Source organism: Balaenoptera acutorostrata, chromosome 15 (genome assembly GCF_949987535.1).
Source record: "Balaenoptera acutorostrata chromosome 15, mBalAcu1.1, whole genome shotgun sequence".
In the NCBI taxonomy this organism is placed as follows: domain Eukaryota; kingdom Metazoa; phylum Chordata; class Mammalia; order Artiodactyla; family Balaenopteridae; genus Balaenoptera; species Balaenoptera acutorostrata.
The window spans coordinates 27,100,648-27,115,114 of record NC_080078.1 but is presented as its reverse complement, the minus strand read 5'-3'; the positions used below and the strand labels follow the sequence as shown (position 1 = coordinate 27,115,114).

The following is a 14,467-nucleotide window of genomic DNA, read 5'->3' as shown; positions in this document are numbered from 1 at the left end:
AAATAAGGAATAAACTTTATACACAAAAAACCTCACCATAGCATTAGTTATAGTAGTTGCAAAAATTGGAAACAACCTAAGTGATAAATAATAGGGGTATATTTAGTAAACTATGAATGTCCACCCAACAGAGTATTTTACATAGCCATTGAAATAACAATATTTATCATTGTACAGTGCGATCATAGTATATAGAAGCAGAGAATCAAAAATTATGCTTAGCTAAGAGACAGAGGAATACACCAGTATGGTAACAGTAGTTGTATGTCTCTCTGGTTGATGATATTATTGGTGATTTTCTTTTTTGGTTTCTTCCTCCTCCTTTTTAAAATTTCCTTATTTTCTGTAATGAACATATATCACTCTTTTAATAAGTAAAGAGATTTTTTTTTTTTTAATGAAAAATAAAAACCTTGGACTCAGGCTAGTCAAGAAAGATGTGACACAAAGGGTAAGCAAATGACTCTGTAACCTCATCTCCTTCTGTTAGTGGGGGTGCTTTGTGTACCTCTTGTGAGTTTCGTCATCAGGAAACACAGAGCTGTCGTAGACTTCTCAGCCTGCGGTAACGGTTTCGCACAGGGAGTACAGTGCTAGCTGTGTAATGAGATACGCTGTGGACACCTGTGTGGCACCACCCCCGCCCTCCTCTTTGTGAAAATGAAACAGATGTGACCCCACCCATTTTAAACGTAAGAACTTCTTAGGTCCATATATCGGATTATTTTCATTTCTACGTGTTTCAAAGCTAAAGACGTTCTTTGAAAATGTTCAAAGGTGAGCAGTCGTAACATGAATTCTATCTCAGTGCCATCGTTACTGTGTCCTTTGTTTTCTGAAAGGATGTAGCTGCTCACTCGCTGAGTGTTTTGAACTCTTTTTTTTTTTCCTTCCAGAATTCTGTAGATTTACATGTTTTCTTTTCTGGCATGTAATTATTGGTAAGATGGCCATGGAGTTGCTGAATTTTAGTCAGTTTCCTAATGTGTTGGAAGCTACGATGTCAGCCCAGTAGCACAGTATCAATTCAGCAAGGCACCGGGGGCGAATGCTCTCAGGTCTGTTTTCAGACACAAGGCCATTGCCCAGAGGTTGGCTTCTTAGGCAGCCATACACCACCACCACCCACTGCTGCCACAGGAAAGCAGTGCTGGACCAGCGTCTGGTCTTCTGTCTGTGGCTACAGGAGTGCAGTCTCGTGAACGTGTGCAGAGTATGTCAGGTTTCCAGAGATCAGCCAGCCTACTGGGTTATCCATTGGTCTTAAGAACTGCAACTGTGCAACAGGCCCAGTGGCACTCAGTGATCTGGGCCTTCCTGCCCTCCACACAGACGTGAGTTTGGAGGCTGCAAAGGGAGGAAGATGGTCTCCAAGGTTAACTTGATAAAGCTTCTTGAGATGCTCACATGCCCACAACAGTGAACGCCTCTATGATCGTTAAGAGTCAGGCCCTCGGGCTTCCCTGGTGGCGCAGTGGTTAAGAATCCGCCTGCCAATGCAGGGGACATGGGTTCGAGCCCTGGTCCGGGAAGATCCCACATGCCACGGAGCAACTAAGCCCGTGTGCCACAACTACTGAGCCTGAGCTCTAGAGCCCGCGAGCCACAACTACTGAGCCCACATGCCTAGAGCCCGTGCTCCGCAACAAGAGAAGCCACCTCAATGAGAAGGCCACACACCACAACAAAGAGTAGCCCCCGCTCGCCGCAATTAGAGAAAGCCGGGCGCGCAGCAACAAAGACCCAACACAGACAAAAATAAATAAATAAAATAAATAAATTTATTCAAAAAAAAAAAAGAGTCAGGCCCTCTCTATTCAGGGTCTCTTCCCCTTTCACCGTCTGGATAAGCTCTGCCCAGCTCTGGGCAGCTCTAGCTTTCTAGTGTTGCAGGACAGTTAAGCTGTCTACATCATTCAAGCCTTGTTCTTCCCGGCCTGGGTGGTCTGCCTTTAAGGGACAGGTATCGCTTGTCATTTATTGTGTTAACTTTTTTTTTTCCCACTCATTTGATGAGTGGAAAAGAGTAAAAGGAAGTTTGCTATTGTCCAAAATTATGAGCCTGTACCTATCTGATAAGTACTTTTTATAACCATTAGTTCTCAGAAGAGCCTCCATCAGGTTGCGAGTGATTGGTTGTATTTGATATGAACGAATACTATAATTGTGTTTTAACATTGACCAAAAGTGGCAGTGTACCCAGGTCTCTCGATAGGGCGTAGTGCCTTATATTCAATGTAATGTGTCCCGTGCTGCCCACCTTTTGGTATAGATGAAAACTAAATCAAGCTGGGTAATCTGCAGTCTTAACAACGTGGCTAGTTATTTGCCTCCTCTTCCATTCATGTTCTTCCTAATGTCTTTGCTTAAAAACAGACCTTCTATTCACAGCTGCTGCTGTTCTTTCCCACGTATCCCATGCACGCACCCTGCAGTCACTAACAGACACCTAATAAATAGGCTCTTAATGAATGAACATGCCTGGGGAAAGCTGCCTGCCACACCTGCTTTGAGTAATATTTGTAGTGTGAGGATATTGCTACTTGGAAAAATTAATAGGCAATGAGAGCATTGATTGGGAAGATTATTCTCTTACCTTCGAGCAGTATGAAATAAATAGGATTGATTGTTTTGTCGTGAAGAAAACTGGATGGAAAACACAATGGTTTTGTTTTATTTTAACAATTGGTGGTTGGTGACATGCATTCATTTTGCGTGTTACCCTCATGGCAACAGATACCTTCACACAACAGCATGAAAATGCAATTTCTGGTGAAAGATAATACAGCTGACAGGACTGCTATGAAGGCGCATGAGGGCAGCTGACCAGCGTACAGTCAGGAGATGCTTCAAGACTAACAAGCTGTTGTCATCGTGTTGTTGCAAATGTATCTCTCACTCCAAGATGCCATTCGCCTAGAAAAGTGTATTGTGTTTGACACATCTGTCTCGCTAGTATGGTGCTTTGTTTGTTTTAAACAAAAAAAGAGGCTGTTGATATTTTCATTACCCTTTCTATTTTACTCGTTTCTTTGAAGACTCCCGTGGGAGAAAGGAAAAATACTACTGCTAGAGATTCTGCAACAGACATGGACCACCGTGTTCCAGAAGTGTCAGCCTTTGAACTAGAGATTGTTCTGACCCTTTTCTCCTCTCAGTATTCCTTTTCTTGGTATTCTGCCTCTTGAATATGACCACCTTGATTTCAGACAACAATTAACTTCGGCATTCATAGAAGAATGTCGGAGTATGCAGGCATTTGGGTGCTATCAGATCCACAGGTCACCTCCTTGGTTATTTTTGTTCCTAGTAAAGTACAGTGGGAACACACTATTCTCAATAAACTGTAAGTTATCAGGGAAAAGATCTTTGTGTTAGAGCATAATTGATTCAGAGAACCGCAAAACATTTTAATGTGAGAAACGTGCATATATTTTTTTGACTCTTAAGTTTTTCTTTTGCTGTGTGTAATAGAATCTCATGTCAGTTGCTTCAGTTCTAAATGGGATGTCAGTGAAGCTTTGTGGCCCCCAAAAGAAGCAGATAAAAATTTTTTTCAGTATTAAATAAAGGATAACATTCATATCTAGCAATGAATATGAAAATATATTTAAAATATATCTAAGATTGGGCTCTGCTCTGCAGTCAGCACAAGGGCAAGCAGAAAGCAAAGGATATGAGTGCCACAGGCCCTGCATCTTCAGGTCTTGGGGTTAATTGCAAGTAGGAGCCGTTATGTGCCTTGCATTTGAGCCTGGTCCAAGCCAGCCCTTTTCTTTTTAGCCCTTGCTAAAAAATTGTCTTCCTTCCCTACCATTTAAGAAATACACATAGCTAATTTTTTTTTTTCTTCATATTGACAACCCTTAGGCGGACCCTTCATAATCCTAACCTTGGTTTTCATCCATGGTTTGAAAGAAAAATTAAAAATGGAAACTTAAAATTGAACGTAAGGCAAACCAAGGAAAATATTTTTCAAAGTTACTTCATATATTACTCTTTTTTGAAATCAGCTCACTTTCCAGACAAAAACATAGAGATGCTATGAAAGGAATCTGCTTGAGAAATCTAGGGGAAAAAATATATTTTATTAAATTTGGCAAGTGGGATTTCCACGTTTTGTGATGTATACCTTGTTTTCTACAAGTTTAATGATTTATTTACTCTTTTAATTAAAATAATTAGGTACCAATTGATTTGTGGCTTTCTTAGAACTTCTGGAATGAGATGCAGTGTTATGTTTTGCAAAGATTATTAAACTTCAAAGTCTTAATTCAGAAATTTTCCTTTGGGTCATTAGTAATATCTCATAGGTCTAATTTTTATTATGAAGTTGGCTTTCATTAAAGCTATTTAAAATTTGTTCCAGATGGAGTGAGTTCCTCCAAATACATTAATCTTTCCTTAAAATACATTTTTGCTATTAACTTGTTTTTTAAAAAACTAAGGAATGTCAAGGTGTCTCACATTTCTCTTTTTATTAATAAGAATATATAAGCCAACTATTTTTATTTGCTGAGTACGATGTGATTGTATTTAAACAACAAATACTTAGCTTTAATCATCAACTTAAGATTATTAACTGACTAAACAAAAGATAAGCTGAGAGAACTTCAGAGTTCACCCAAAAGGCAGAAATCACAAACTGATTTTTTTTGTTTTGGACAGGTTGAATGGTGCCAGGTAGTATCCTTATTCAATTACGAAATATAAGCTTTTTAAGTAAGCTTAATTGTGTCTCCTCTGGAACTTTGTAAGTTGGACCCTACAGTTGCCTGTAAACTCCAATGGTGATTATTTCCTTTTCACAGTGCTCCAGCTGAGGCTGCAACAAAGGAGGACGAGAGAGCAACTAGTGGACCAGGGCATCATGCCACGTAAGATTGAAGTGTCACTGTCATTTCTAATGTGATGTAACAAAATGGGCATGTCTAAGAAGAAGCTGTTTCACACTCTACTTTCAGTGGTATCCATTTAATCCATATACAATTCATAAGGAAAAACCAGGCATCAGCATTGCTAACCTAACAGAATCATTTAAAATACATTTTGGAAACCAGATGCAACTTAAAAGATAGACATGAATTTTATATTATCAAAGAATACCTTTAAAGCTCTGTAATTAGGCTAACATCAGTTCTCACTTCAAACTTCAGCATTAGTTTTAGTTTTAAAATAAGTGAAGTAATCACTCTAGATAATGAATCCAATGATACTGGCAAAAGTAACATGATAAGTTAATTCAAAACCTGGTTCTACTTTAATTTAATTCAAATTAATTATCTTTGATGCTATAGTATAGTCTGTATAATTATGTATCTCAATTACAGGACTAATAAACATTCTATTTATAATTAATAAAATCTTTCTTGCCCAAGTACAGATATTTTCCCAAGTAGCTCTAGGCTTCATTCCTTCATTTTTGAGAGTCTATTAATTTTAGAATATTTGTCCAAGTTGTCTTCTTTACCTTTAATCACCAAATTTGGAGGTGATTTTATATTTTAGAGGAGAAGAGTGGTGGTTTTGTATAGGCTGTTAGCATTATTTTGGGATTTTTGTCTAAAAATTGATTTCTCTAAGAAGTAACTTATTTGGCTTAAAAAACTAGAAAGAAATTACAAAATGCACTTATGCTTCCCAGTCTTCACAGTCACTGCTATTGCCTTTTTTTGGTTTGTGATAAGGAACGATTTTTCTCTGTGATAAGGAGATGTTTTTCCCTGTGAAAACTTTTTTTTCTGAACTACTATTAATTGAGTATCTACATATTTTAAATCTAGCATTGTGATAAAACCAGTTATCAGAAGCTGGTTTGATAATCTGCCAGATTTCTCCACCACTATATTCCTGATATGAACCAATCAAACAGGATCAAAGTGTGGTGCTTTAAATACCACTGTGAAGCCAGCTGTAGTCTGCTTTTAGGAGCTGGTCCCTGGCCAGACCTGTTTGGGCTGGGCTTCTGTGGGTCTTTGCAATGCTTTAAGTACCAGAATTGAGAAGAATGTTACCAAGAGCTGATTGGCCAATATTGGGAGGTGATAGCCCAGGTTAAGCCTAGTTCTGCATTCCATCCACATTCTCTGACTGCCCATAGTGATAAGTGCAGGGTGTAATCAGACAGCAGTGGACATACACACAGAAGATTTTGCAAAGATAATTGATAGAAATACTGTAGTATGTGATGTTTTAATAAACACTGCCTCTCTCTCTCTCTGGGACTTTGGAATAAGGTACTAGCAGTTAACATATTAAGGAATCACTGTGTCTTTAGAGTGAGTTGCATTGTGGTATGGTAGAAAGAGCGTGAACCTGCCAAATTCAGAATTCTAGATGTAAATCCCGCTTTGACCACCATCTAGCTGTATAACTTCAAGAATTCATTTAACCTCTTTGAGCCTTTCATCTGTACTGGGGCTAATACCTATGTCACAAGGCTGTTGTGCTGATGAGCAGCAATATAACTGCGATGGGCCACAGAGCACGGGGCTCAGTGTGTTGTGGGTTCTCAGTAGGTGGTAACTCTGATCTCTTAGACATGAACTGCAGAGTGTCCTCAAGTTCAAGGCTAGATCACTCCAACGTTAAATGCCCTGAGGACATGTGGGCTTTTCCCAGTAACCTGTAGGGCCATAAGAGCAAAGACCTGTTAAGGAACCATCAAACAGTTCCCTTGGTAATGGTAATTTGCCCCAACTATGGGCTGGAGCTAGTCTGACCTGATACATGCATTGTCATCATGTATACAACTCTGTTGTGAATGTTCACTTGTTTTATTTGTGAAACACATAATTTTAATTCTGAAACATTTAAGGTTTCAATTTTGCAGATCTCCTAAAGGAACTAGGAAATAAATGGAACTGTAGAGGCACACTAATCAGATTAAGAGGAAACATCACCATGATACGCTGTAACATATGACTGAAGTATTAACTCCTCTATTTATACCACGGAAATGATTTCTTTTCCTCTCACAGCCCTGAAGAGCCCAGCGGCATTCCACGAGCAGATAAAAAGCTTGGAACGAGCCAGAGTAAGAAATTTCAGTTTAAAATATTCTGCTTCTCTCTTTTGTATTAAAGTACCTGTGGACAAGTAACAATCTTACTCCTACGTATATCAGTAGAGAAAATATAGTGTATTTTCAGGATACATGGCATATAGAGTAATGTATCCTGGGGTAGTTTTATCTTGGAGGTTTATAGAAAATACAGGACATTCAAATTTTGTTCTTTTAAAACTAGTAAACTAGTGTTGTACATAAAGGACAAATCACACTTTTTTCTTACTTTCGGAGCATAACAACAGTTTTTAGAATAATGATGGAGTAATTCTGCCATTTGTTACCTCTGCAGACGGATAGCCCAAGTGATGTACTGACACCGGATCCTTCCTTCGTTTCCCTCCTGGGTCTATGTTAGCAGCACATTTGACCAAGGGTGGGAGAATTTGGCTGAATGAGGAATATTGCCATATTCAGCTCTGTTTTATTCTTTGAAATGACTCCATCATAGTCGCACACTAAATTGGTGTTTATTATTTTTCTTTAAAAGTGCCATTATTTTTGTTTTAGAGGAAACTTCTATCATGCAATGTGAAAATAAGCATGTTCCAAATATTCCTTAAGAATTTTCCCAGGATGCAATAATGATCTCTTAGAGTCTTATAAAATACAAAACCCATTTTAAAGCCTTATTGTTTAGAATTGAGTACAGTTCTGAATAAGAAAGTATGATTAAAGATAGGAATTCATCACAGAAAGTACATTAGGATTTTTAGGAAATGTGTTATCTTAGATGGATTTTTACTTGACCTGAAGTGTAGATTTTATTGATTTTAGATATTTAAATGTTCAAATCCTCTGTTCAAAAGTCATCTTCAAAATTATGAGCCTTTGCCTTTTCCAAGTTTTAAAATAAAAGTTTATAAAGTGCTTACTTTATACCAGCATACACTTCAAATCCCTGTACAACTTTGAAGGCTGCAATTTAAATCATGTATTGGATAATAGTTTTTCAAAGTACTAATTTCTACTCTTCCTCTCAAAATCATGATCAAAAGAGTATACAATTTATTTAAATAGAGTACCTTGAGGAAAAAATGTAAAACTACAATAAATCATAAACAATTTATGGTAAGAATTTTTCTCTCTCTCTCTTTTTTAAAGACCGAAAACTTTTTGAAGCATAAGATTCGGAGTCGACCAGATCGTTCTGAACTTGTCAGGATGCACATTTTAGAAGGTAAAAATTCTACTTCTGCTTCTTCTGCTACATTTTCTCAAGAAAAGAAGTGAGAATTCCACCATTTCTGTTTATTCCCATTTTAATAACTTTTTACCCCACAGGCTGACATCCTCCAAACTGGATAGCAACATGAAGACCCAAAGCTAAAAATGTTATGTTAGATACATGGGGAAGGTTTGATTCTCCAAATAGCCAGTTGATGGACTGACTCTTTCCCGCCAGCTGGGGGTGCTATAGGTATCTCTACCATACTGTTCTGGAAAAACATTTTCGGTCCAGAGAATTTCTTCATCAGTGAGGGATGTGCGCCTGCTCATTAAGTCATAAGGAGTATGACAGCCACAAGTCTAACCCTAGATTTTCAACGACTTGGACCCTGTTATGTCTATGGGCAAGGCCCATACCTGACATTTTCTCTTTGTTGCTACTTAACCCACAACAATCCAGCTTGATCTGACCATTATCACAAACTAGCTCCACGTGACCCACCAGATTTTCTCGATGACTGAGCCTCATCTCTTACGAAGCTAGTAAGGACAGTTCCACTCCATCTTTGGTGAGACATGTGGCTCAGGCCGTGATGTTTTTCTCTCTAAAAACAGAGCAGGGGGCTTCCCTGGTGGCGCAGTGGTTGAGAGTCTGCCTGCCAATGCAGGGGACACGGGTTCGAGCCCTGGTCTGGGAAGATCCCACATGCCGCAGAGCAACTAGGCCCGTGAGCCACAACTACTGAGCCTGCGCATCTGGAGCCTGTGCCCCGCAACAAGAGAGGCCACGATAGTGAAAGGCCCGCGCACTGCGATGAAGAGTGGCCCCCACTTGCCACAACTAGAGAAAGCCCTCGCATAGAAACGAAGACCCAACACAGCCAAAAATATAAATAAATAAATAAATAAATAAATAAATGGGAAAAATTATTGTGAGCATTAAATAATTTCTGTAAAGTACCTACTATGTGCTTGACACATAGTAGGCACTCAGTAATCGATAATTCTAAAAAAAAACAGAGCATTCTCGAAATCTGGTATCTCCGCTGTAAATTCCTGAGTTACATTTTCTTTCATTGTTTTGCTTTACTGACTAATTTGTGGAGCAAGACTGGGAGCTTGACCCTGTGATAATCTTGAGAGGGTTAAACCTGGAGCAGAAACAGAAACTTCTCAAACATTTAGAGACAGTTATTAGGTAGGAGGAAGATTAGATTTGTTTTCTCTGGCCTAATGATAGAGTTAGTATTAGAATTAGGTTGATATTACAGAGTATTAGATTATAGCTCAGCATAAAGGTCGGTCAGATATGTCCAAAATAAAATCTTCAAGAAGTGATACGGTTGCCATTATTAAAGCTGTTAGTTCACTGGCCCACAAGCTAGACACCAGAGACCCAAGTGAGCCAGATGGATGCCCACCTTCATGGAGCTTACATTCTAATGGCACAGACAGATAATACACAGGCAAAACAAATAAATTACAGATTGTGAAAAGTGCTCTATAGGGAATAAACAGGCTGCTGTGATAGGGAATAAACACAGGCTGAAACTACATTAAGGATGTTGTAAAGAAGTTCCAACTATCAAGTTGGCCTCTATAACCCCAAGTAGGGTCTCTTCTAATCCAAATAATCTATGATTATGTAACCATCTTCATGTCTGGGATGGGAGGTGAGAGGTCTGTTCCTGTCTCTGCTTTGGGTTGTGAACTTCTCAGAAGTCTCCTGGACTAAAAAAGCTTTTCCAGAACTCCAGTGGTAGGGTAGGAGCAGCTACCAGCTGTCAGGGATAAGTGAATCTTCAGAGAAGCATATTCGCTGGTAAGTAACTTAGTAAATGGCTCCTTCTGTGCCTCAAAGTATCTTGACCTATAAGGAACATTTTTGTAGGAACGATGGTGTCTGTTTCAACTTGCCTTCTAACTGTAACAGGCTTTATTAATATAATTAAAACTAAGGCAAGTACATTTAACTATCAAAAGGAATCATATCTGCTTTTTCCAAAAAGAGACTACTCAGCATTTAAAAACCTAACTATGTATATGAATGAACCATAAGTGATGCTTTTAGGACATCTCTTCTAAAGTAGAGACTTTTGAAGTAAGAAAGAATGTCTCATCTATAATTTCAAAAATACCTTAAAACCACCCCCAACTTATTATAACATTATCCCAATTTTGATTGAATTGGATGTTTGGCAGGCAAAAGTCTAAATTATTTCCTGAAGTTCAGCAGCCGAAACCCAGCCTCGGCCTCACGGAGGTGATGAAGCAATCAGACCAGGAACAGAAGCATACCAAAATGCCAGCCTCTAATTATTTACTTTTGGAATATTTTCTTCCCAAACATTCCTGATATCACTTGGATAATGTCAGTGGAAGAGAGGAAAAGGCAGAAGACTCTCCTGCCTAGATCTTAACAAAAGCTTTTAAACATCAACCTAAAAGTGATTTGCACGATCTACTTCCCCCCACCTATCATCTTCCTGTGTGGCTAGAAGGGTTCTGTCTAATAAGATTGGGACCAGAGTTGTTTATACAGGAAACTTATAAAAATGAGATGGGCATACATGTTATTTTTAACTTATAGAAACATGAATTTATTTGCCAGTATTCCAACTTAGGGGTAGGACCTTCACGTGTGGGGAAGGCTTTAACGAACGGAGCTCACATCTTTCTTGTATAAAGCATAGCCATTGTACATCATCTACAATTTCCATTCATGGTGGAATAAACTCAAAGACGCTTGAAAAGCAATCTGAGTTTAAAAATGCTAGATTTTATCATTTTTCCCCAAATCTTTTACCGTTGTTAGTTGCCCTAAGTAATGTGACAGTGATTTTTTTTTAATGGCTTACCTTTATCAAGTCATTCCAAAGCATTTAACTCAGGTTTCCAAGAAATAATCATTTTATTTTTGAAGTATATGATTTCCCCATAACATCTGGTTAAATTATGTATTGACAATAGCAGTCACAATAGTAGTGAACTATTTTGTAGACAATCAAGATTGATACTTGGTAAGCCCATAACTTAACCGGTAGAAAGACAAGTGATCAGCTGTGCTGGAGGGTAGTTTATTGGCCCTGGGGTCTCAGTGCTCTTTGGGCCTCAGCCAGGCCATCTAACCTACAGAATGAAGGACATCAGATAATCCTGAGGTTACTTACAGGGAATTTCATTAAAAGACCTTATACTGAATAATTTAAGGGGCAAGCAACTTTCAACTCAGTACTGGGTTAACACCTCATCATTATCTTTAATCAATCATAAACATTATTTAGAACAATGTAATAAAATAATGAGAGTTACCAGAAACACAAGTAATTGACAGAATTATGCTAATGAATGAGTTATGATATTTATAGTAGTTTCACATCTGTTATACAACTTTATGCATATGTGGGTAGATGAGTTGATGCTTCTATATGACTATTAATTACTGTGTAATTGAATGTCCCAAGGTTATGTATTCAGAAGTAAACCCAAATTCTTAATTATGATGAAGGACTGAGAGGCACATGGATCGATCTAAGGATATGATTTGTAGCTCTTCCCACTGACTCCTGCAGAGAAGCTTATATCCTGAGATAACAGTTTCTCCCCTTCTACGAATTGACTTTCCAATGAAGCCAAATCTAAAACTGCAAACTTCTTGAGCCATGAACCACATCTCTCTTGTTCACCCTCTGTATCCCCAATGCCTAATAAATATGAATTTGACTCTCCTGCCATAAATGAGCAGTAGCAGGACCCCATTTTTGGCTTGAGTTCATATTAATTTGAGTCTGAGGACATCCACATTGTATAGACGGTATAAAGCTATCTAGGACTAAAAATGTAAATTGTATACAGGAGCATTCTTAAACAGTCATTGTCTCTCCATAAATATGTTAGGAACACATAAGTCTGTTTATACGAGTTTAAATTAGTTGGCCTGAAATAACATTATGGAATAGAAACAGTAATTCAAGTAATGGTTAAAACTGTGTTTCCTGTTTTAGAAACATTTGCAGAGCCATCCCTGCAGGCTACTCAGATGAAGTTGAAAAGAGCTCGACTAGCTGATGATCTGAATGAAAAGATTGCTCAAAGACCTGGTCCTATGGAGCTGGTAGAGAAAAACATCCTTCCTGTAGACTCCAGTGTTAAGGAAGCAATTATAGGCAAGACTCTAAAATTTTACTATTTTCTGGGAGAAAAAGAAACTTGGAAGTTTTTAGATAAGAAAAATTTAATTTAAAAAGCCAGCACTAATCATGACTATTGTTTTCTGGGTAAATTAGAAATTGATTAACATTTGCACTGATTCCCATTATTACTGTTAGTGTTATTATATTATGTATTACAAGACAAGCATCTTTTACCAGTTAACACAGAGATTCCTCTTGTTACATCTGAGGTTTAAGTCTGTCTGTCTTTTTTTTTTAAATTAGGGTATAGTTGCTTTACAATGTTTAAGTCTTTAAGTTCTCATTTTGTTACCATGTTTTCTAAGTTAAACTTATTGTATTATGTTTAGTTTCTGTTGTTTTAAGATTTTTACAGATTTTTCATTATTTTAGTTCAGTTTACTTGTAGGAAAGATAAAAAGTTTGTTCAGTCTTAGTTCAGCAAGGTGAATAGCAGATGCGTATAGATGTATTCATTAAGAATGGTAGAATCTGCCCATTTTATCCCAGTCTTATCATACTTAGTTACTAATGTTTACTGTTTTTTTCTGGCATAAACTTCAGCAGAAAAAAAATTTTTTCCAGAATAATGCCACTTTTTCAGCAAGCAATTTTGAAAAGTTAATATCCTACTTAAAAAACTATTATAGTTTCCATTACTCAGGGGGACTTCATATTTTGCTTTAGTATGAATTTAAATCTTAGGTAGTCTGTAGTCAGTAATTCTAAGTAGTACAATTCACTATGATTCCATTCAATTCCGAAGAAATGGGCCCCAAAAGGTAAGATGTCAGTACAGCAGGGCTGCTCTGTGAAGTGGGACTTATCAACAGATACCCAGTCAGAGCCCCATCTTGCCTTATAATGTTTTTTAACAGTTGGATTCCAAATGTGGGATCCAAGTTGGATCCGAACAAGGTCCACACATTGCCTTTAGCTGATGTATCTCTTCAGTCTCCTGGGTGGGTCTTCCTCCTCCTTTCTTCCCTTACTTTTTATTTGTTGATGAACAGGCTTTTATCCTCTAGCATTTCCACATTACTAGATTTTTCTGAATGCATTTGCATCCCTAGGTGTCATTAAAAACTTTCTTGTCTCCTGTACTTCCTGTAACTAGTATTTGGATCCAAAGACTTGATCTGATTCAGGTTGGGTTTTTTTCCCCAAGTATTCATCTTAGATAGTGGTGTGTTCTTCCACGGGGAAGTACATTATGTTCAGTTTTGTTTTTAACCAGCTTCTTAAGTCCTTATAATGAATAATATTTCTCCTTTTTCATTTTAACCTTGGTATTCCAAGGCAAATATAAATTAAGAATCATTTCTTTCTTTAGGTGTTGGGAAGGAGGACTATCCCCAAACTCAGGGCGATTTCTCATTTGATGAAGACAGCAGTGATGCTTTGTCTCCAGACCAGCCAGCCAGCCAGGAGTCGCAGGGGTCAGCCGCGTCCCCAAGTGAGCCAAAAGTTAGTGAATCGCCATCTCCTGTGACTACAAACACTCCAGCCCAGGTATCACCTTTCTTGTTTTTACCCCTCAACAGAGAAAGTGCCTTGTTTTTTACATATCAACGTAATACGTTTTCACCAGAGGAAAAGTCTGAAAGTGAAGAAAAATATAGGTTTGTCACGTGTAATCCAACTACTAACATTTTCAATAGATTCTTACATTATTTCTGTTCTATATACATATTTTTATTTTACAGTTTTATAACTCATTTAAAAATTTTTTCATATAACTTTTCTTTGAGATGTAACGCACATATCATAAAATCCACCCTTTCTAACCATCTTAACCACTTTAAGTGTACAGTTCTGTAGTAGTACATATATTCACATTGTTGTGCAACAGATCTCCAGAACTTTTTCGTCTTACAAAACTGAAACTTAAACCCATTAAACAACAACTCCCCATTCCCCCAGGCCTGCTAACCACCATTCTATTTCTGTCTCGTTGAATTTGACTACTTTGAATGTCTCATATAAATGGAATCATACAGTATTTGTCTTTGTGACTGGCTTATATCATTTAACAATGTCCTCAAGGTTCATTCATGTT

The 14,467-nt window shown here is 37.8% G+C and overlaps 1 protein-coding gene across 11 annotated transcripts in view; it reads left to right on the top strand.

The window, feature by feature from the left end:
• MRTFB (myocardin related transcription factor B) overlaps positions 1–14,467 on the top strand; it is a 196,910-nt gene that overhangs the window by 137,208 nt on the left and 45,235 nt on the right. For all 11 annotated transcript variants that reach the window (XR_451540.2, XM_057530126.1, XM_057530120.1 and 8 more), the window contains 5 exons: positions 4,812–4,877; positions 6,981–7,036; positions 8,171–8,246; positions 12,241–12,402; positions 13,742–13,920. Coding sequence is in view for 10 of the 11 variants with exons in the window: in XM_057530126.1 (XP_057386109.1) it covers positions 4,812–4,877; positions 6,981–7,036; positions 8,171–8,246; positions 12,241–12,402; positions 13,742–13,920 (539 nt within the window). In the remaining variant the exon portion in view is untranslated. The remainder of the gene's footprint in view (positions 1–4,811; positions 4,878–6,980; positions 7,037–8,170; positions 8,247–12,240; positions 12,403–13,741; positions 13,921–14,467) is intronic.